The sequence below is a fragment of the Columba livia genome, chromosome 1 (assembly GCF_036013475.1).
Source record: "Columba livia isolate bColLiv1 breed racing homer chromosome 1, bColLiv1.pat.W.v2, whole genome shotgun sequence".
NCBI classification, from domain to species: domain Eukaryota; kingdom Metazoa; phylum Chordata; class Aves; order Columbiformes; family Columbidae; genus Columba; species Columba livia.
The window spans coordinates 83,930,331-83,949,610 of NC_088602.1; the positions used below are offsets into that span (position 1 = coordinate 83,930,331).

General features: G+C 36.5%; 1 protein-coding gene across 3 annotated transcripts in view; it reads left to right on the forward strand.

Moving 5' to 3' along the window:
- Positions 1-19,280, forward strand: part of CADM2 (cell adhesion molecule 2) — a 682,250-nt gene that overhangs the window by 484,320 nt on the left and 178,650 nt on the right. For all 3 annotated transcript variants that reach the window (XM_065064679.1, XM_065064687.1, XM_065064698.1), the window contains one exon: positions 705-854. In XM_065064679.1, coding sequence (XP_064920751.1) covers positions 705-854 — 150 coding nt within the window. The remainder of the gene's footprint in view (positions 1-704; positions 855-19,280) is intronic.

Genomic DNA, 19,280 nt, shown 5'->3' on the forward strand with positions numbered 1-19,280 from the left:
TAATGTGATTCATAATGCTCTGGAATAGAATCACAGATGTGAAAGAGACCTACTACATCATCAATTCCACTTTCCTATGAAACCAGATTATATTCCCTCAACAGAGGATGCATCGAGTATTAGATTCACACTACATTTGATCTCCAACGACTTTCTAAACCTGGCAGGAAAACATTGTCCTGAGAGTCCTTTAAAAACCATAAAAAGAAACAGGGAGACAAGGCTGCCATGTCCCTCTATTTTAGAAATGCTACGTGGATTTTTATGTTACGCTTTCAGTGATGTTTTCAACAGCCATTTAATTATATTATCCGTACTGAGACATCTCTATACATATGTAGCACGTGAGCCCTATGCAGAGGCATATCCAGGATGTAAGGGTATGTCTGAGGAGATTAAATTGCAGAGTATTTCTTTGGAACTAATTAGTATAACTTACAGGGTGGGGGGAGGGGGAAGAGAAAGAGGGGAAAAATGCCTGCTTCTTAATTAATCTATCTGTGTCTTGGATACAGATAATATATAGTGAATATATATTTCGATTTATTGTATTACCTTTCTTTGGTCAGAATAGATCACACTGAGTTCAGGCTCTGTCATCTGTGGGAAGCTGCTGCAATAAATTCAGTTCTACAACTTAAATTCTCTTTTTTTTTTATCTCTCTCACTCTCTTCCCTTCTCCACCCCTCCCCTCCCTCCTCAGGCAGCCAAGGGCAGTTTCCACTTACACAGAACGTCACGGTTGTTGAAGGGGGAACAGCAAATTTGACCTGCAGGGTCGATCAAAATGATAACACCTCCCTCCAGTGGTCAAATCCAGCTCAACAAACACTGTACTTCGATGACAAGAAAGGTAAATCGTTTCCTGAACTTATGGTTCTGTGTAATTTTTTTCTAAAAAAGAAATGTTTAAAAACATTTCCCTTTAACATTTTAATGTGAAAATATTTGCTAGGAATATATGTTTTCATATCTTTTTTAAAATCTTTTTTGAAGGGGCTTCACTGAAGTATGTTGCATATAAAATTGTATGTTGTTATTAAAGTAATAATATTTGAAATTCTTATGCCAAGATAATTTGGAAAACATTATTGCAAAATATCTTGGAAAAGCATTTCTGGGTGGTGAGAGGATGAGAGAGGAAAAAGTAGTCCATAAACCTTGTGACTGGCTTTTGTTATTGTGTGTGTATACATATAAACATATATATGTATATAATTCCACTATTTGCTTCAGGTGTACTGCAGTTTTGTTGTTATTGCAACACGCAGTTGCTATGGTAGGTGTTCTTAACAGCTAATAAAAATGGTTCAGTGCCCTGATTTTTCCAATTGCATCATGCACAGATTTTTTTCATTTTAGTTAAAAAAATACAAGGAAATACAGGAAAATGTCCACCCCTTACAAAAAGAAGGTCTTTATCACTGCAGGAGGATAGATTTCTAATACATTTGTCTTAAACTGAAATGAAAAAGCATTACATTTTACATAATAGAATGTTAACATGAATATTATATTAATTCTTTTAAAGAAATTGAAGCTAAATTTATGAGGAATAAAATCATCACTTGTCTTCAAAAATGCAAAAGTTTGGGTGTTGATTTCAGTGATACAGAGGTCCAACAGTATTTTAAACTTAATTCTACTGCTTGAATTTATTCTGAAAGGTGCTACATACTCTAGAACATATTTTAACAAGTGCAGATATTCCTCTGCTTAAAATTAAAGAAGTGCTGTCCAAATGCTTTGCTGAATGATTACGAGACTTTAAAACACCTTTCAGGACTGAAGGTGCTTTATGGATCTATACACTTCAATAAAAGTAGAGTCTAAAAGCTGTCATTTTATACCTGCAGAATCTGCAATCAAAATATAGCTTTTTTTGCTATTAATATAATAGCTGAATAGAATCTCTTTATGGTTTGAAGTGGTTCCTTTCTCTTTTAACTAATTTCCTGTAGCGTGTAATCATTTGATTTGCAATTTCTTTGAAATCATAAGTACCTTTTCAATGTAGGATTGAAGATGAGAGGTTTATAAGGTGCAAACTTTTGAGCTGTAGGTCTGGTCCTGTAAACATTACTCGTATGGACCCCTTTATTTTAGCTGTAGTTGATAGTGATTTGGGATGGGTAAATAATGTCTGCAAAACTAAAAGCAGAGAAAACTTATCTGTTGAGAGAGCGCATCAGTATTCAGAAAATCTATATCTTATATAAAATAAGTGACATTTTAAAGGATGCTGAGAAGGACGTGGGAGGACTGCAAATAGATTAATTTGAACTTTGTAGCCATTTTGGTGTGAATTGAATTTCCTGTGTACTTTAGCTAAATCTGTACTTTTCCAACGAATAATTGAAGTTTGTATTACTTTTTAATATAATGAATTGAAGCAACAGAATTTAAATGGCATGCAGCATAGTAAGTACTTAGAAGCAATTTATATTCCCCACAGGAAATATGAGGAGCTGAAGTGTGTAAGTTTAAAGGACCACACTCTTTATTGAACTTTTAGCTTGTCCCAAGACTTTGAGGGATGCTTGATGATTCATTTTACGGAGGGGTTGCTATGCATCTATTAGACAGGAAAATGTCTTAATGTCATCAAGAAAAGCTTTAGGTCCTTCAATCTTTCTTACATTGGAAAAGATTTGCATTCTGTGCAACATTTCCAGACTTGAGTATACTGAGGGGAGCGAGCAGTGCCTAGAAGTCCTACATGGAAAACATTCTGCTGTTTCTGAAAATGAAGTTACAGCTTTCACTGGCAATTTTTCTTTGTGTGTATATGTATGTGTTCTTATAAGCAAGAAAAAGATTTTCTTTAGATGCTTTTGATGCTTGCATTTTTGAGCGAAAATGGAGAAAGGTATTTACGGCTCTGATACCCTGGTGGTTATGGAGAAAGGTATTTACGGCTCTGATACCCTGGTGGTTTTCTCAGTATATGGTGGCAAACACAGCTGTAAAGGCTTTCTCTTTTCTGGTTGGTTGGTTGGTTGGTTGGTTGGTTTGTGTTTTGTTTGTTTGGTTTGGTTTTCTTTTTTTTTTTTTTTTTTTTTCCTTTCCATTTGCACTTCTCTCAGCCAGGCGTACAATTTGGCTATAACAGGCAGCTTTCTACTAGATCCAGTCATTACATTTAATTTATTGAGAGCAGTGTCTCAGCCGGAGTCTTTTCAAACCACTCTCTTAATGTTAGCCAAAACCAACCTTCAGATTTTACTTATCCTTTCAACACAGTGAAAATGGGTGTTTAATAGCTCACACCCTGAAAATTCATGAAAACTGAAAATGTTTGACCTTGTGGATTTGGTCTCACTGATGACCTGTCTCCTTCAGCACGCTGTCTCCCTGTTGTCCCTTCTGGTACTTCTTTTTTTTTTTTCTGGTCCTCTACCTTGTAGGTTCAAGGACATTGTGTATCAATTTGATTTTTAACTCTACCTATTTCATTCGAAGCACAAAATCTTTACCTGGAAGTAAAAAAAAGGGATAGTCTAGTTGCATAAATGTATACATGATCTCAAATTTTAATAGGTTAACAACCTCCCCAAGACACTCCTCAGTTTCCCACCCCCCGACAGAATTGTAAAGATTTTGTCTTCCTGGGAAATATGAATTCATAGCTTACCCTGAGCAAGCTTGGGTTCTTTGGAAACAGATGCAAATTGCATGCTGCACATGAAATGAGTTTTTTCCTACACAGTTTTCAATTAAAATGAATAATTACCATAGAAACCTCCATATCACTTTATGCACACGAGTTCCTATAATTATATAGCTGCCTTTGGAAGAAGCACAACGTGCAACAATGTAGAGCTGACAGATATGATTTTAAATTAATATAGGTTATTTTATTTTATCTTATCTTCACTAGTGGTACTTCTTAAGGATTTTGAAGGGGCAATTAATACAGACATAAATATGAATGCAGGTGTATAACAAAAAGGGTGTAGCATGGAAGAAGAGATGGTGGCTAATAAGAAGAGTGAAAAGAACGTTTATTCAACTTGTTATAGCAGCCGTCTTCTCATACTATCTTTTGGTAGGGAATATAGATACACATGGAGCAGGATATTGAGTTATAAAAGGATACGTGTACAACTGAATTATGGCTGTTGATGTTGAAAGTCTTTAATCTCATCAATATAAAAATGTGCAATCAGACTATGAAAAGGAACAGAAATGGTATCTGGTGTATAGATACCTAACAGTTTTGCTCAATCAGGCAAGTGCAAGTGTAAAACACCTGCTCTTCACCTTAACAGGGAAGTTTGCAGGTATATTGACAGTAAAACAAGTGATCATGATGTTTGCCAAAGACACACCAAATTTTGAGAAGACATGCCTGATGCTAATCACAGACGGGTACATGTCCCTAGTGCTTTCCTCAAGTAGAAGCACTTTCATGTCTTACTAAAAAATTAGAAAGCCTCAGGATTATTCAGCCCTCAGCAGCAGAATCTGTTTCTTCAGATGACCTTTGATTTTTCACATGTAAGAGTACTCAGGATTTCTCTAACTATCATCTTGAAAGCTTTCAAAGATACTGGTGTACTATGCAAGGGCTTCAAGAGGGCAGGGTACTTGCAAAGCTCTTGAGAGTTTCCTGATAGGCACAATGCCTCAGTGTTTGGGTATAACACTTGCCCATAAGTTTCTGCATTTTCTCCCTCTCAGGGGTGGCACTATTACATTAGAACTTGTGGGTAAGTTTAGAGACAGGTTGCATCTCTAACAAAAATGTTGGGCCTTTTGGTATACCGAGCTGTACTATCAACTCAATGAAAACAACTCCAAGCCTTTTTCTTTCTCAATATAAAGATATTTAGAGGGAGACTCTGAAATTCACAGTACACAAGGAATAGGATTTTAATTACAGTGTCACATATGCCAGTTTTGAAGGAGTCATTAGTGCAGAGAACTTTAATTCTTACTGTAACACTGTCAAAACTAAATAATGTTATAATTGACATACAAAAGTCTGGGCCTTTCAGGCATGAAAATCCTGTATTTCTGATGAAAAAGAAGAGGTAAATGTGGGTTACAAAAGTCATTTGAGAATGTTTCTGACTGGGGTGAAATAGTGAACTTCCTTCCTGTAGGACATTTAATAATTCCAGCAAGCAGTTGAAATTAAAAGATAAGTATATATGTAGACAAACAAGCCTCAGACAGAAGGAATATGCTTGTACAAAATGAAAGTCAGAGAAGCAAATAATGTTTCTTTTTGCCATAGAAAGTAGGAACTACATTATTTAGATTAGTTATGCAGACAGGGAGGGAGACAGGATGTATTGTTGGGAGGACTGAGAGCATTAGCATTTACGTAATATGAAAATGAGTAGCAATGATGAATGGACTTATGTCTCCACCTTCACACACTCTGTTTCCTGTTACATAATTGAGAGGAGATGGTATCAGACAATAGATGATGACCAAGCTTAACTCCATCTTAGGGTACACATATAAATTAGAGATTCACTGTTATTTAGAGTTTAATAGACTCTTTCAAAGTGATAATACCTCGTCGTAAACCTATGACATAACATGGAAAGAAATGGCAAAAATGCAAGAAAACTATACAGACAAGTATTGAAGCATGACTTTACAGCTGGAAAAGTTGGGGTATACAGGGAATAGTTTTATTTTTTTCCCTGAGCTGAATAGCAATTGCTTGTAAATGCGTTATAAAATTTGAGAGGTTTTTAGCATTTAAAAAAAAAATGTAGGAGGTAGAAATCTGGTTTTCACAGAGAGCTCTCCATGAAGATCTTTTAGAACAGCTCTTCCAAAAACTGCATTTAAGCTTAATCTTTTATGACAGTCAGATCTGTTGATTTCACAACTATGCTATGTGACTATCAGTAGCTGTCTGGCCAGGTCTTGTCCTTCCTTGAGGCCCATGGTATGACATGATAAGGATAGATAACCTGAGTTAAGTCTTTCAGCTGCAATTTTGCTTCTTACTTATGGGTTCTTATATTCGATCACTCCCATGTGGTGGGGAGGAGGAAAATATTGGAAGGGTAAAACCAAAAAATGCTCATGGATCAAGGCTAAGACAGTTCAATAAGTGAAAGAAAAACAACAACAACAACAACAACAAAGTAAACAAACAAACAAACAAACAAACAAAAAAAGGTGATACAAAGGAAATCACTCTCCTCCTCCCACCAGCAGACCAATGCCCAGCCAGTCCCTGAGCAATCCCTGCTTTGAGAGAACAACACCCAAATTTGATGGGTGAGCACACTTTCATATGGTATGGAATATCCCTTTTGTCAGTTGAGGTCAGTTGTCCCAAATGTCTCCCCTCCCAGCCTCTTGCCCACCCCCAGCCCACTTGCTAGAGGTGCGAGTCAGAAACAGAGAAGGCCTTGGCAATGTGCAAAACACCACACAGTGATAGCCAATGCATTGGCATGTTATCCACACTGTTTTGCACTGTTTTGGTCATGAATCCAAAACACAGCACCATATGGGCTGCTATGAAGAAAATTAATTCCATCCAACCGGACCCAGTATATCCTACTTCTGAGCCATGGGTAGGAAATGAGCTTAAGTGATTTTGGATAGTAGTTTCTCAGTGCTTGGAGGATAAAAAGAAGGTGTCTTAGAGCTTTTGAGATCAAGAAATGTTTCACTTGATCCTTAAAAAAGAAGGTTTAAAAAACAGGTTGCCACTTTTAAAAGCCAGAATGCTTGTGTTCATGCATCTTAAAAAGGATAACACGATAAAAGAGAGCAGGAGTGTGTTAAAATATCTTGACAGTTATTGTCTGTATGAATACGAAAATTACATTTTTAAAATGTATTACAATGCATTAGAATATTATTTCATTGCAATAAATTAGTAAACTACTCCCACTTACAGCATTTATTTTTCATTTCTTAGCAGTATTAAGGGAGTAAATGAGCATGTTGTAGATATGGTTAGAAAGTGTAGGAGTTTGCATTATATTGTGCTGAAGTGTGGGTATGTGCAGAAATTAAGTTTGCCAGCACTCAAGCTAAATGGAGAATGAAGCTGATACATTGGAATATGATGAAGTGGAACAGTAGTTGTGATGACACTGCTAAGATTACTCTGTTATGAAGTTTCATGCTACTCAGGCTGATGGCTATTTTTGTTTTAAACGGCAAAGAATCTTCTAAGCAGTGAGAAATCTTCGAGGGGTGATAGGAAGGAGGTTAAAAAGAAAAGTGGAAAAAGAAATTTCATATACCTGACCTCTCTGTGCTCGTTGTTTCTGTGGATGAGCAAAACTTCCTGGAGTTTCAGAAGAAAATGGACCTACTACATTTAATTCTGAACCCATTGTTTTCTTTCAGAGAACTCTTAGAGCAAATGATAGCAAGGAACAATTTGAGTGCAGAGAAGGGCAATTGGAAGAATATGCTCATAATGATAGGCGGTAGATCCAGCAGCTGTAGAGCTCAACATTGTACATCACAAGGAACATAAAGGTAGGCAGAAAAAGGCATTTTGTTTTTAATCAGGAACACAGTAAACTTTGTTCCTTAGGGAAAGTGAAGGTTATCTTTTTGAACAAACTGGATTACAGGCAAGAGTGCTGATTTTTATATCGCATATCACAACATACTCAGTACAGTAGAGTTATAGAGATAAGAGAATTACCAGACAGACCAGAACCTGAATGCTTTGTCATACAAGTGGTCATTAGGTCCAAGAAAAAGTAAGTTTGCAAAAAATAGCTGATATTTGCAGGGCTCATGAAAATTATGCTTCAAAAGGAAAACAACAGCAGTAGAAAAAGTTGAAGTGCAAATATTTAGAAATGACATATCAGATTATAAAGAAATAGACAATGCTTTAGAATAAAAGCATATTTTTTCATACTTAAAAGGGAAAAACAATCCTGGAATATTCAGATATTCCTAGGACAGAAAGATGTGATATATTGCACACAAAAATAAGAAAAAAATCCACAAGTATAGTGACGGCTGTGCATCTGGATGACAAAACTCTGACACGAAACCATGACAATATCTGCATGGCACAGTGCAGTGTCATGAAGAGACATCTGAGATGGCACTTAAGCTAGCTAATATGTTGCTGGCATGTCTGTCCACCTTCCACACAGTTTCCTTAGGCAAATTAGGTCATCTGAAAAGAAGAACTTTTTTAGTGTGGCTTATAAACATGCATGTAGCTTAAGATATTTAAAATCTAAGTTTGCACAGCACACTGACTAATGATACTGGAAACAATCAGTCAAAAGCTGACTTGGAAACAGAAACTGAAATGGAATGCAATATAATCACAGCAGCCCTAGACTAACAGCAGGTGGTACAGTCACTGCCATTCCAGCTGCTTTTAGAAGGGTTAATGTAGAGTTTAACTATCAGTCAGCAAATGATGAAGGAATAAAAACACAGCAGGTCAAGGAGAAATATAGTCCAGAAGAGTGATTCAACAACATATTTTTAGAGAATTACGAAACTGGATGGAAAATAACTCCAAAGGATATGACTAAAGGACAGTGACTACTCTGTAGGAAAATAGGAAATTAATAGAAAAAGCCTCTTCTATGAGCATGATACAGAATTCCTAGTCTAGATAAATTAGACCTGAGCAAATGAATTCCAAACCTGTCCCAGAAGCTGGTTTGGTAACATGCTTGTACCTGTGGACTTCAGCCCTCTACCTTCTGAAATAACAGCTGCTCTGAGAAGATGGAGGCTTGCCAGGTTGTGTGGGCACTTCCACATTGCTCAGTCAAATACGGCACAGAAGTCCCAAAGCTACCAAGATGGGAAGTCCCTACAATGTTGCATTAGCAGGGCTGAAAAGTTTTTTGGCCAGGTGAGATAAATTCTCTCTTTGTGCTAACTGGCATCCAGTGAGTGTGAATGTCTCTGCAGCATGTTTCCCTTTGCTTCTGTTTTCACGCTTAGCAAGGGTGAAGATAGCCTGAGTCTTTTTTTCACAGGTAGAACGGATTTACTTTTCTTTAATATAAAAATGGAGAAAATGCTACTAAAGACTCGCTTTCAGCTGCACTGTATACCACAGAAAAACTTAATGGTAAAAGACTTAGCTTCTTAATGTTTAAAGACTGTAGTAAAGCAGAAAACCATTTTTCTTTTGAATGGCCATCCTTAAAATATAAGCCCTTGTTGACTGACACTATGCGATGTAAAGGAATGAAATGGGAAATCCTAGTTTTGTTTAGGATCAAGAGCTACTTGTAAAATATATATATATATATACCACTGAAAAAAAAATGTAAAAGATGCATACTAAATCTAACTGAATTTTTTTATACCACCTGTACATTAGTCAGACCTTATCATGTGTACATAAATCCCACTACATCACCGAAACTACTGTACAATATTTAAATTTACATTGGCAGTGGGAAACAAATTAAGGAGAACTTTTACGATATCTAACATCAGATGTTACGAAGCCAATCCAAAACCTGGATGATTAGTTTATAGGAGGATTTTAATATATTTGAAGATTTAAATAAAGTCGGTAAATGTACACTTTCCCGTGCCTGGATCTAAACACATTATTATTTTCTGTTTTTGAGGTTGAAGTGAAGGATCTACCATTATTAGAAGTGCTCATCACTCCCTTTCTGGTAAAAAAAAATTGCAGCTTCCCTTCATGATTGTTTCAGCACAGAAAGTGTAACAAATCATCATGTCCTGGATCTTTAAGGATCTGTGTGCAGAAAAGTAATTGCTGATGAGCTGCTGATATGGGGTGAAAATCCTCAATAACTCAGTGAGAGACTGTGTGATGTTCTGCTGTGAGCCAAAGAAAATAACTTTAAATTGAACAAAAACGAGAACTGAATCAACCTGAATGAGATTACTTTCAGAGGTATGTACTCTGGGTAAAAGGAGCTTGAGGAAATAAAAAACAAACAAACAAACAAAGGGCAATTGATTAAATGGAGAAAGGAGAAAGCAAACAATCAAACAAACAAAACCACAAATGAATAGTGCACAGAGAGTTCAAGGCATGTTAACAGCTGTTTAAAAAAAAGTAAAATTAAAAAACCGCGCCTGTGACAGCTAATCTACAGTAACTGACTGATAACTGTTTTTACATATACATTGATTTTCTAATATTAATAAGTTTTCAGAATGCTTCTTAAAGAATACAAAATAATTACATGACTGGGAAGAAAAATAAACCTTCTGAAATTTGAAGTAAAACTAAGATGTAAGTAAAGTGTATAGACTCTAATAGAAATATTTTTGAAAACAAAAAGGCAGATGCAAACAAGTTTGGTTTTGGTTTTGGTTTTGTTTTTTATGTGGCAGCTGTAGTAAAACTGGGGCTGCATCCCAAATGCCTTCCAGTTCAGTGAGATATGGATGAGCTGTTGGACCAAATATTGTCTTTTCCTTCCTTGAACCTCAGCTTTTGAAGCAAAGACTCATTGATCAGTCCGATCAAATATTTAAAATGTAGCCTTTCACAAACTGTTATTATTTTATTTCTATCTGTAGCTTTATTGTCTGGTAGCAGCCTGAGAATAATACGATGCAACTACACTGACAGCTCAATGTATGTTAAGTGAGAGCAAAATCAACTTAAATAGAATTTCTCGTTATCTAAAATAATGTTTGGAGGTAAAAAATAATGCCATCTTACTAGGTCAGTCTTCCCATTCAGAGTATCTGGTCATGGTTCAGTTTACACCAGTGAACAAAAGCTTGGTTTATAAAATGTACATCACAGTGTACAATCTTAGCATTTTTGTATTTATTTTACTTCATACAGGGCACAATTTCCGTTCTGACATTCTTCAGATCTTTTAGTCAATTTTGCAGACTAAATATGAAGTACGTTTCATCTGTATTTTTCCCATCTTGAATGAAATTATCATGTGTCTTAGTGCAAATCCCACCATTTCCCTTTTAATACCATGGTTATGCTGTTCACTAACATAGAGGAAAAATAAAAAAAAAAAAAAAAAGAAAAAGCGCCCGTCTGAATTGAACCATGTTGAATTAATATGCCAAACTTGATCGGACTTGCATTAATCTATATGTGATATGGGCAAGTATTACGTAGAACTAGTGCTTACAATACTTGTAAATAATGCAAATAAGTGCAGACAAGACTTAAAATCTGTCTTATTCAAAGGAAGGAAAAATTCCAATGACTTACAAGGCAATTCATACCAATGAATACCATATGCTTGCTGTTTGAGCAATTGAGTGTCTGAGGAGTAGAGACTTGCCTCTGTTGAGTTGAACCATGGGGAATTTCTTCAGGATTTATAGTAGTATTGGATCATTGCTTAATCAGAGGGCAGAAAGATGTTCTCAGTATGTATTCCTTTCTTTAATGAAAGAGGTGATTAACTCATGTCAAATGCTATCTTTAAAGACTTCTTTCTCCAGTTACCTAGCAAAATTTTATTTCATCCCTATTTTGGTAGTCTACTGATGCACAGTATGCTATGGTAATGTACTTGATAAAAGACATTTCTGATAATTTTAAATTTTTTAAGAATAAATCTTTACCATAGTCACATCTTGTGAGAAAAACAGAAGAAGCAGGAAGACAGTATAAGGACTAAAGGCTGAGCTCTTGGCAGGTTTAGTAGCAATACTCTAAATGCTCCTGACTCCAGTTGTCTATCCTGCCCCACTGGCAGATGTTAGTTAAAGGCATTGTGAGAGCAACAGCAGAAGGGAATTTGCTCTTTGCCTGTATAGGAAAAAATGTAGCTGATTTCCTTGTGATTCTGTTCCTTTATTCTGACTCTGTTAAGGGAGTGGTAATTGCTAGTACTGGGAATAGAGTTCAAGGCCGTTTCTTATACCACCACTGCTAATTCCATCAAAGCTCCTATGCCAAACTCTTAGACTGCTACAGAATAACTCTCCTCTGCAATCCTCCGGTCCGCCTGAGAAACTCTCCTGACAGTTCTGATCCACTGGAAAAGTAGAAATGTCAACTTAAAAAGTCAGACTTGTATCTGCATTAGTCAGAGCTTTCTTAGCAACTGACTCACACACATGGAATTGTCTCCCTGTGCAGATTAGCCAGGATTGTGAATGGGTATTTTTTCAGACCCGTTGAAGTCTTCAGTTTCCCCTAACATTTAAAAAAATAAAATAAAAAAAAAAAGGCCTATAATTTTCTTTCTTGCAATGCATGGTGCTTTGATGCTGCCTGGTCAACTTTTATGCATTTCATATCACTGTCTTCCTGCAGATGAACTTCTGTTATCGTGAGGCTGGGGGTGAGCCATGGAAGGGAGGCCTTACTCCTTCTTTCTTTGTCAGAGGGTCCAATTTCATACTGAAATTCTCCTTGCACTCACCCAGAAGGATCATCTTAGAGCAGAGGCAAGAAGAAGCCTTGAAATTATGCAGCCTGCTGTTCCTCTGAGTCAAGAGGCTGAGCACAGTCTGTGGTGTCCTCCTTGGCATATCTATGTCAGCCTCTATTCACTAGTTCTTAGTAAAGCATTTGGGAAACTTTCAGCTTTTTGTATTTGCCAAGGATCCTCCCTTTGTGTTTTGCAGGTATATTTGTTGTTCACCAGTTGTAGTACAAATTATGTTACAGAAAAAATATCAAGGCTTTATGTGAATGATACATGCCTAATCTTTCACCCAGGGGAGGAAAAGTATCAGAATTAATATCTGTAGAAGGCCGTGAAAAGGAAACATCTTTCACAGTGAAGAACAAAAAGTGTTTGGAAAAATGTACCAGACTATCATACCCTCACTTTCTGTAACAGGCAGCCTTAGTCAGCAAGACATCTTGCCTTTGTTTGTCTTTCAAGCATAGCTGTGTATTCATGATCTGCAAGCTTCTTTACTGAAGCTGTTGAGCATTAATAAGGAAATCTCAATTTCTTTATTAAAGGTATCCTACTTCAGAACTTAACTGGACTGAGATCTGAACTTACTGTTTTGAAGGAAATAGCACCATATTCTTCTTTTCAAAATGCATCAAGTATCAAACTTGAATTTTTAATATTTTGTAAGTTGCCTGACATAAACAAAAAAACCTTTTTAAAAATTTCCTTTTAAATAAAACATTTATTTTGGTTCAGCTTTTTATATATTAAATGGAAACTTCTTCCAAAGTGAAAATAACCTGTTTCCATCATATCATTAAAATTATGTTTTCTTTTAAAATATAAGATTGAAAATGAGGAATTACTACATCAATTAATTAGCTTATTTTTCAATGCATAATATGCTTTTGCCAATGTTGTTTTTTTCTAGTTTTGTTTAGAATACAGCAGCCTGTCTGCACAGATTACCAATGAAGCACCGTTCATTTTTCAGCTCTATTCACTGGCTTTGAATTAAAACCGAAATTTAATATCGGTCTTAGTTTTATCTCCTCACTTCACACACTCGTGACAGGTGTGGTGCATTGGAGCAGTGGAAAGGTCTGCTTCAAGAATCAGGTTCATAAGTCTAAGAGTTGGCCTGAAGTTCTGGACCTCTGTGCTTTGGGAAATAGGAGTGAGGCATGAACCACGGCACCACAGAGCAAAATGGCACCAGAACAACCCCTTTCCTAGAACAGCTCTTCTTTGTGAGTGTTACTTTACTGTCAGAGCAACATCCAGTTCTGGCAGAAGGGAGACAAAGCCACTGTGTTTGAGGGCTAGGAGCTCAGTTCCCTGCTCCAGCACAGATCCTGTGAGGGCCTGGACACACCTGTGCATCCCCATCTGTAGATAGTGAAGGGACAGCACTGCAAGGTGATGTGTTGCTAAATAGCATTACTTTGCGTTGTGCAAAGATCTGGCGGTACTGTAGCTGGATCATTTCAGATTTGTTTTGTGTCATTTTCTAGTGGGATTTGTTCCTGTTACAAACAGAAGCAGGAAGGATGGCTGCTGCCTCTTGACTGGGGCATCTTAAGGTTTTTCTGCTTATTTTCAAGAAGAAAGCAGCACCAATACGGACAAAGAAAGTTGAAGTTAAGAACTCCTTTAACTATTTCTTTCCTTGCTAATTAAAAATTAGGAACTTTGTCACATCTGTGCTCTAAAATAGGAGGGAAGAAAGTTTCATTTTGATGCCCTGCTCTTTTACTGAACTCTTCTACTCCTAACCTCTGAGGAAATTAAAACAATGGTATAAAATGTGTTGTGGCTTTGTGTAAAATAGCTCACTTTTGTAATGTTAGACTTTCAAAATCCAGACTGGTTTGAGTATTGAAGTTACCAAGAAGGCACGTACTTTCAGACGTTTATAGATTGAAGTTTGCTAGGCAGCAAGACATATTTTATGCAGTGTTGCAAACTGCATCCATGCTTCATTACTCACATTATTCTCTATCTGACTGTATTCTAGTTAAGGTGATGTAAAAAGAGTTCATTCTAAGCATATTTCTTTCCATTCTGTCTCTGCTACTTGAGCTGGAGTTCATCACCAGAAGATGATGCAGTGCCACATCAACACACAATGCCAAGGCTCCCAATGACAGTCATAAATGCTTTCCTATCAAGTTATGTTCAAACCACTTCTTTTGAGAGCCTATAGAGGAATTCAGAAAAGCTAATGCAACTCAGGTCAGCTCGTGCTATTTCCCAGATTTTTAAGCCTGGATAAGCTTGGACTCATCCTCCAGATCGATGTGTCTTAAACTGTATATCATTTATTTTTCAAAAATGAGAGGATTTACTGTCCAAAGAATGTCAGCCTTGCTGCTGAAGAATTTAAAAGGTGCAGTTCATCTGTGCTTAACAAAATGCGCTGGCAATGATGTTGTCAATTTGTAATGAAGTAAGTTAAGGGGTCCGTGTATAATCTATCAGTGTATTGCAGCTTCCCGAGAGGATGGTTTTCACAGTGGTCAGTAATAAACCCATTTTGCTGAAAATATTGCACTCCTTTTAATAAAGATTATCTCTTTCAGATTATGACAATCTTCCCCTTTCTCCTAAGACAGTCAAATATGTTGCATCTATGTTTATGTTCTCAAACATCGGAGAGCGTAGCAAAGGAAAAGAGCAAATGGCAGTGATATGAAAATGTCCTTCTTCATTTTATGTGCTTGATAACAATTTTGAAGAAAGATATTCAGCCAGTCATATTTTGTAGCAAGTTCCTATTTCTTCTTCTATCTTTTAACTACCAACAACAAACAGATGTTTTTTTTATGTCAAACTGATCAGGGCACAATAGATCAGAATCATCTTTCAAGATGTGTTAGAGGCGATAAGGCTTAATTTCTTATTTTAAAATGTGGAAATTACTCTCCTTGTCTGAGAACAGTCTGTCACCCACACACTCCCCAATTACCACCATTTGCCTTATGATAAAAATGGCCTTGCATCTCACTATATGGGCATGACATGGAGGAGACCTGTTAGTAAAGATTTAATATGCCTGGAATAGAGAGTAATAAGAATTGAATTAGTGTAACTAATGTGGTACTGGCAACAATACGATCTGAGAATCTTCTAAGATTTTGCCTTCTGCAGTGGTTCTAAATGAGCAGGTATTTTCAAGTCAAGTACCTGCAATGTGTGTATGTCAGTGTGTTCTTCTCAAACTTGTTCTGGAATTTTGTGAGTGTGTATATTTGATCTGAAACGCTGTAAGAAAAATCATTTTTAGCTAGTATTCCTAGTGAACAATTGCACCGTCAGTTAACTTGAATTCTTTTCTTCCAAATGGTCCCTTATTAATACTTGAATCTGTTGTTCACTTCTGGCCTATTTGAAAGAATGTATAGGTATCAAATATATATATAAATATATATATAAATGCATGACTATTAGGAGTAGAAGAAAAGTGATCTAGATTTATTCTGCTAATGCAAGAAAGTCAGGTAGAATTTTATTATTCTCCACTCGAAGAGGCAGAGCCCTGGCAGGCAGGTGAGATAGAAGAATGAGGCAGTTAGTCAACTCATGGAGAGCTCCAGACCGGGAGGGTAAGTCTCATTTCTTTCTTACTCAGGAGAGAAAGATGGAGAAGGAAGTAGAGAAACTTTGTAGAAGGAACAAATTAATTACCATTGTATAAACGGGAGGGGTATAACTTCTTGGGACTTCAGGTTTCAGTAGCTCTTTGCTGAACAACAACATAAAATATCATGAATAGCTGGCAATTTAAAAGTTTTCTGGGTGTTCAAGAAATAAAATTATAACAGATTGAACTGCAGGCTCAGTCCTAAGGATAAATGCATACCAAGAGTTGCCTAGCAGGAAGATTTTGTCCGTAACAGGCCAAATCATGACCTGGCCTAGCAGATATAACTCTTTCCAGGCTGGTAACATTAAGTTGCTTGGGTAAGGAGGTGATTTGGCCCCACAGTTCTAGGTATAATGAAGTTCCACACCATTCTGCAGAAGTCTATAATACACAAACATGAAAATGCTGTCTTTACTGGAGCTTGACTGGAATTTTATTGATCTACTGTTAAAGTAAACACAAGCAAGTGCTTACTGCAAGCCAGTGTTTATTCCCAAGGCAAAAAGGAGTTTAAAGTCTTGACTCACTATAAAGAAGAAAAAATGAAGAAAAAAACTTTCATTCAGAAATTGCAAGTAATTTCTGAACAGACTAGGACAAAATGATCCATTAAATATCCATGTTAATGATGTAAACTGTCTCTTCAAGTAAATTGGGTAGTTTGACCATGTAAGGCTGAGGATTTTTATTTAAAAAAAAAAAAAAAGTAGAACTGAAAGATTGTGTGAGTACTGAGGATCTCTCCCACTGGTAAGAATTCCTTGGGGGTAAGAATGCAGCAAAGAAGAAAATCAACACCATTAAACAGACTAACTTACTATTTTATGCTTAAAACCAATGCCAGATTTATAAAAAAGTGGAGTACTGTGACATGGAAATCTTCTTTAGGCATGTCAGTAATACCATATTGCAGCTTTTTGGAACTGAATGATGGGCTTCAGCAATGCTATACATCAGAGAAAGGTAGTTGTTGGTGTTTGTTTGTTGTGGGTTTTGTTTGTATGTTTGCTTGCTTGGGTTTTTCATTATTAGAGCAGAAAGTGGAACTTAAAAGAGTTGAAATGAATTATGAAAAAGTTTACTTCTGACCTGAGCAGGTTGTCTTTGTGAGATTAAAATAACAAAACAAATCTGATAGTTTGTTTGGGGTCTGTGCTACCTTTGACTATGGTATCATGTTTTATAAGACAGACTTTTATTTGTTCAGTGCATGAAGGGAAGCCTTCTGATAATGATTTAGCAGGACAATGGTAATGTTGGAGATTGACTGGGAAGAATTCCCTGAATTGATTTTAAACCATGATTCCAGAATAAAGGTACTGGAAGCTAAGTATTTAGGATGAGATTCAGTTAACTGAGACCCTGACTGTGACCATTCCTACAGGAGTTACAGGATGGATTTTTAGTTAAACAGTAAGCTTTTGACATACTTTAGAATCTTTTGGCAAAACGTACTTATATGTTAGTTTTCATTATACTCCTTGTGAACATCTGTTTTTGTCTGAATTATTTTTATAAATCTGAGACAATGATATAAAAGATGTACAACTGCATAGGGGAAATACAAGCGCCTTAAGCTCACTACAGATTTCGCTGTTTATTGCCAAGACTTTCTAAAAGAAAATAAATTCTGGTAGTCGGCCATACTTTAAATGATTCTTGACATCAAGAATTGAGTTTTGCATCCTAATCCTAAAACAAATGGACTTCTCAATGCTAATGACTTGCCCAAGGCACTGAGACAATGAGTTTCAAAGCTAGGATGAAAACACCAGGAATCTTTGCCTTGTAAGTACCCTGTTAGGCAAGGTATTCTAAATGTCAAATATTAGTTTATAAGAGTAACCGATATAACAATAATAGTGCATGGGGTTTGATTGATGAGTCGTATTTGTTTATGTGCAAGACCTAGGAATTACTTGTAAAGTTTCTGCATTAAGAGCATTTTTTTTCACAGGCAGTTTAACACAGCATGTCAGTCCTTTTGTCTTTTGAGGTAATGACTTGAATCTTCTTCTGTAAGTGTCACCCAGAGAATAATTACCTTTGCATTACTATTCAAAAACAGAGTTTGGTTGACTTCTTTTAACTTGACAGCCATGTTTCTTGGGTTCAATAAATGTTATCAGGCATTCTTTGGCTGCTCCTATTACATCAACTTTAATTAGTTTTTGATTGCTGTTAATTTCACAGCCCTTTCTCCTTAATAAATTGCATCAAAAATGCTTTGGCTTTTTGTTGCATCAAGTTTAATTAGTTTTGTGTTTTGCTTACTCTATTTTGCTTTCTCTTTTTAAAGATACTCCCCCACAGTTTCTTCCTCTGAATATACCTCTGAGTCACTGATTCTGACACTGATGATTAAAGGAAAGTGTAGAACCTCTGATCATTGAATCTGTGTCTCTCCAGAACTGTGAGAGTGCTCCTGTCTCACCAGGGTACATGAGTGAATGTAGTACATGATAGAGAGGTCACCAATGGGCTTTGCATAATGGTGCAATTTACAGTGTGGTTAAGGAACAGAATTCTTCATTTCTGATCTAAATAAAGACATGCTTCAAACATTAAATGCAACAGTTCTTCTAAGCAACTCAGAACAAAAGCAGTCATCAAAATGAAAGTCTGTTTCCTTGGTAGGGCAATGTGCAAGTGAATGGCTTAGCTACCTTATGAGAGTGAGAGGTCCGCATTATTATTCTTTAAGTATAAATAGGTGCTTTTGGAAGGCCATGGTTTGTGGGGAGAGTGATATGACACTTCATGAGAAACACCAGTTCTCATCCTTATGATCTAGAACTAAGTAGCTTAAGTTTAAATGCCCAGACTTGGAATTAGACCCTTGGCATTCTCTAGATTTCCTGACTCACTACTTTATAGGTAAAGTTTGGTTCTTTCCAAAACCCATTTAACTCATTGAATGGTGGAAAGATGTCTTCTTAATCCCACCTCTGGCATCATCTGGAAGTCTCTGTACTCCTTGTTACTCTTTTGACTTTTGCATGGTTTCACTGAAGATTTCTTTAGAACTCAAGATTTTGAGTAATGAGCGTCAGAGAAAGGTCCTCGGATAACATCAAGAGGTAAGATTTCAATACGCTGCTTCTCTGTGTAGAAGCTGCGGATTTCAAAGAGACAAAGGAAGTAGGAGCTGTATCTGAGAAAAGAACCAAGAAATGAAGAAGGAACATAGATGGCTTCAAAGGAGCTCAGAAGAACATCTAAAAGAACACAACAGGACAGAAAATAAGATTGTCTGAATTTATTTTTTAGTACTTTAGGTTTCAGTAGCAGAATGACTTCTCAGTAAGATACCTTGGGTGTA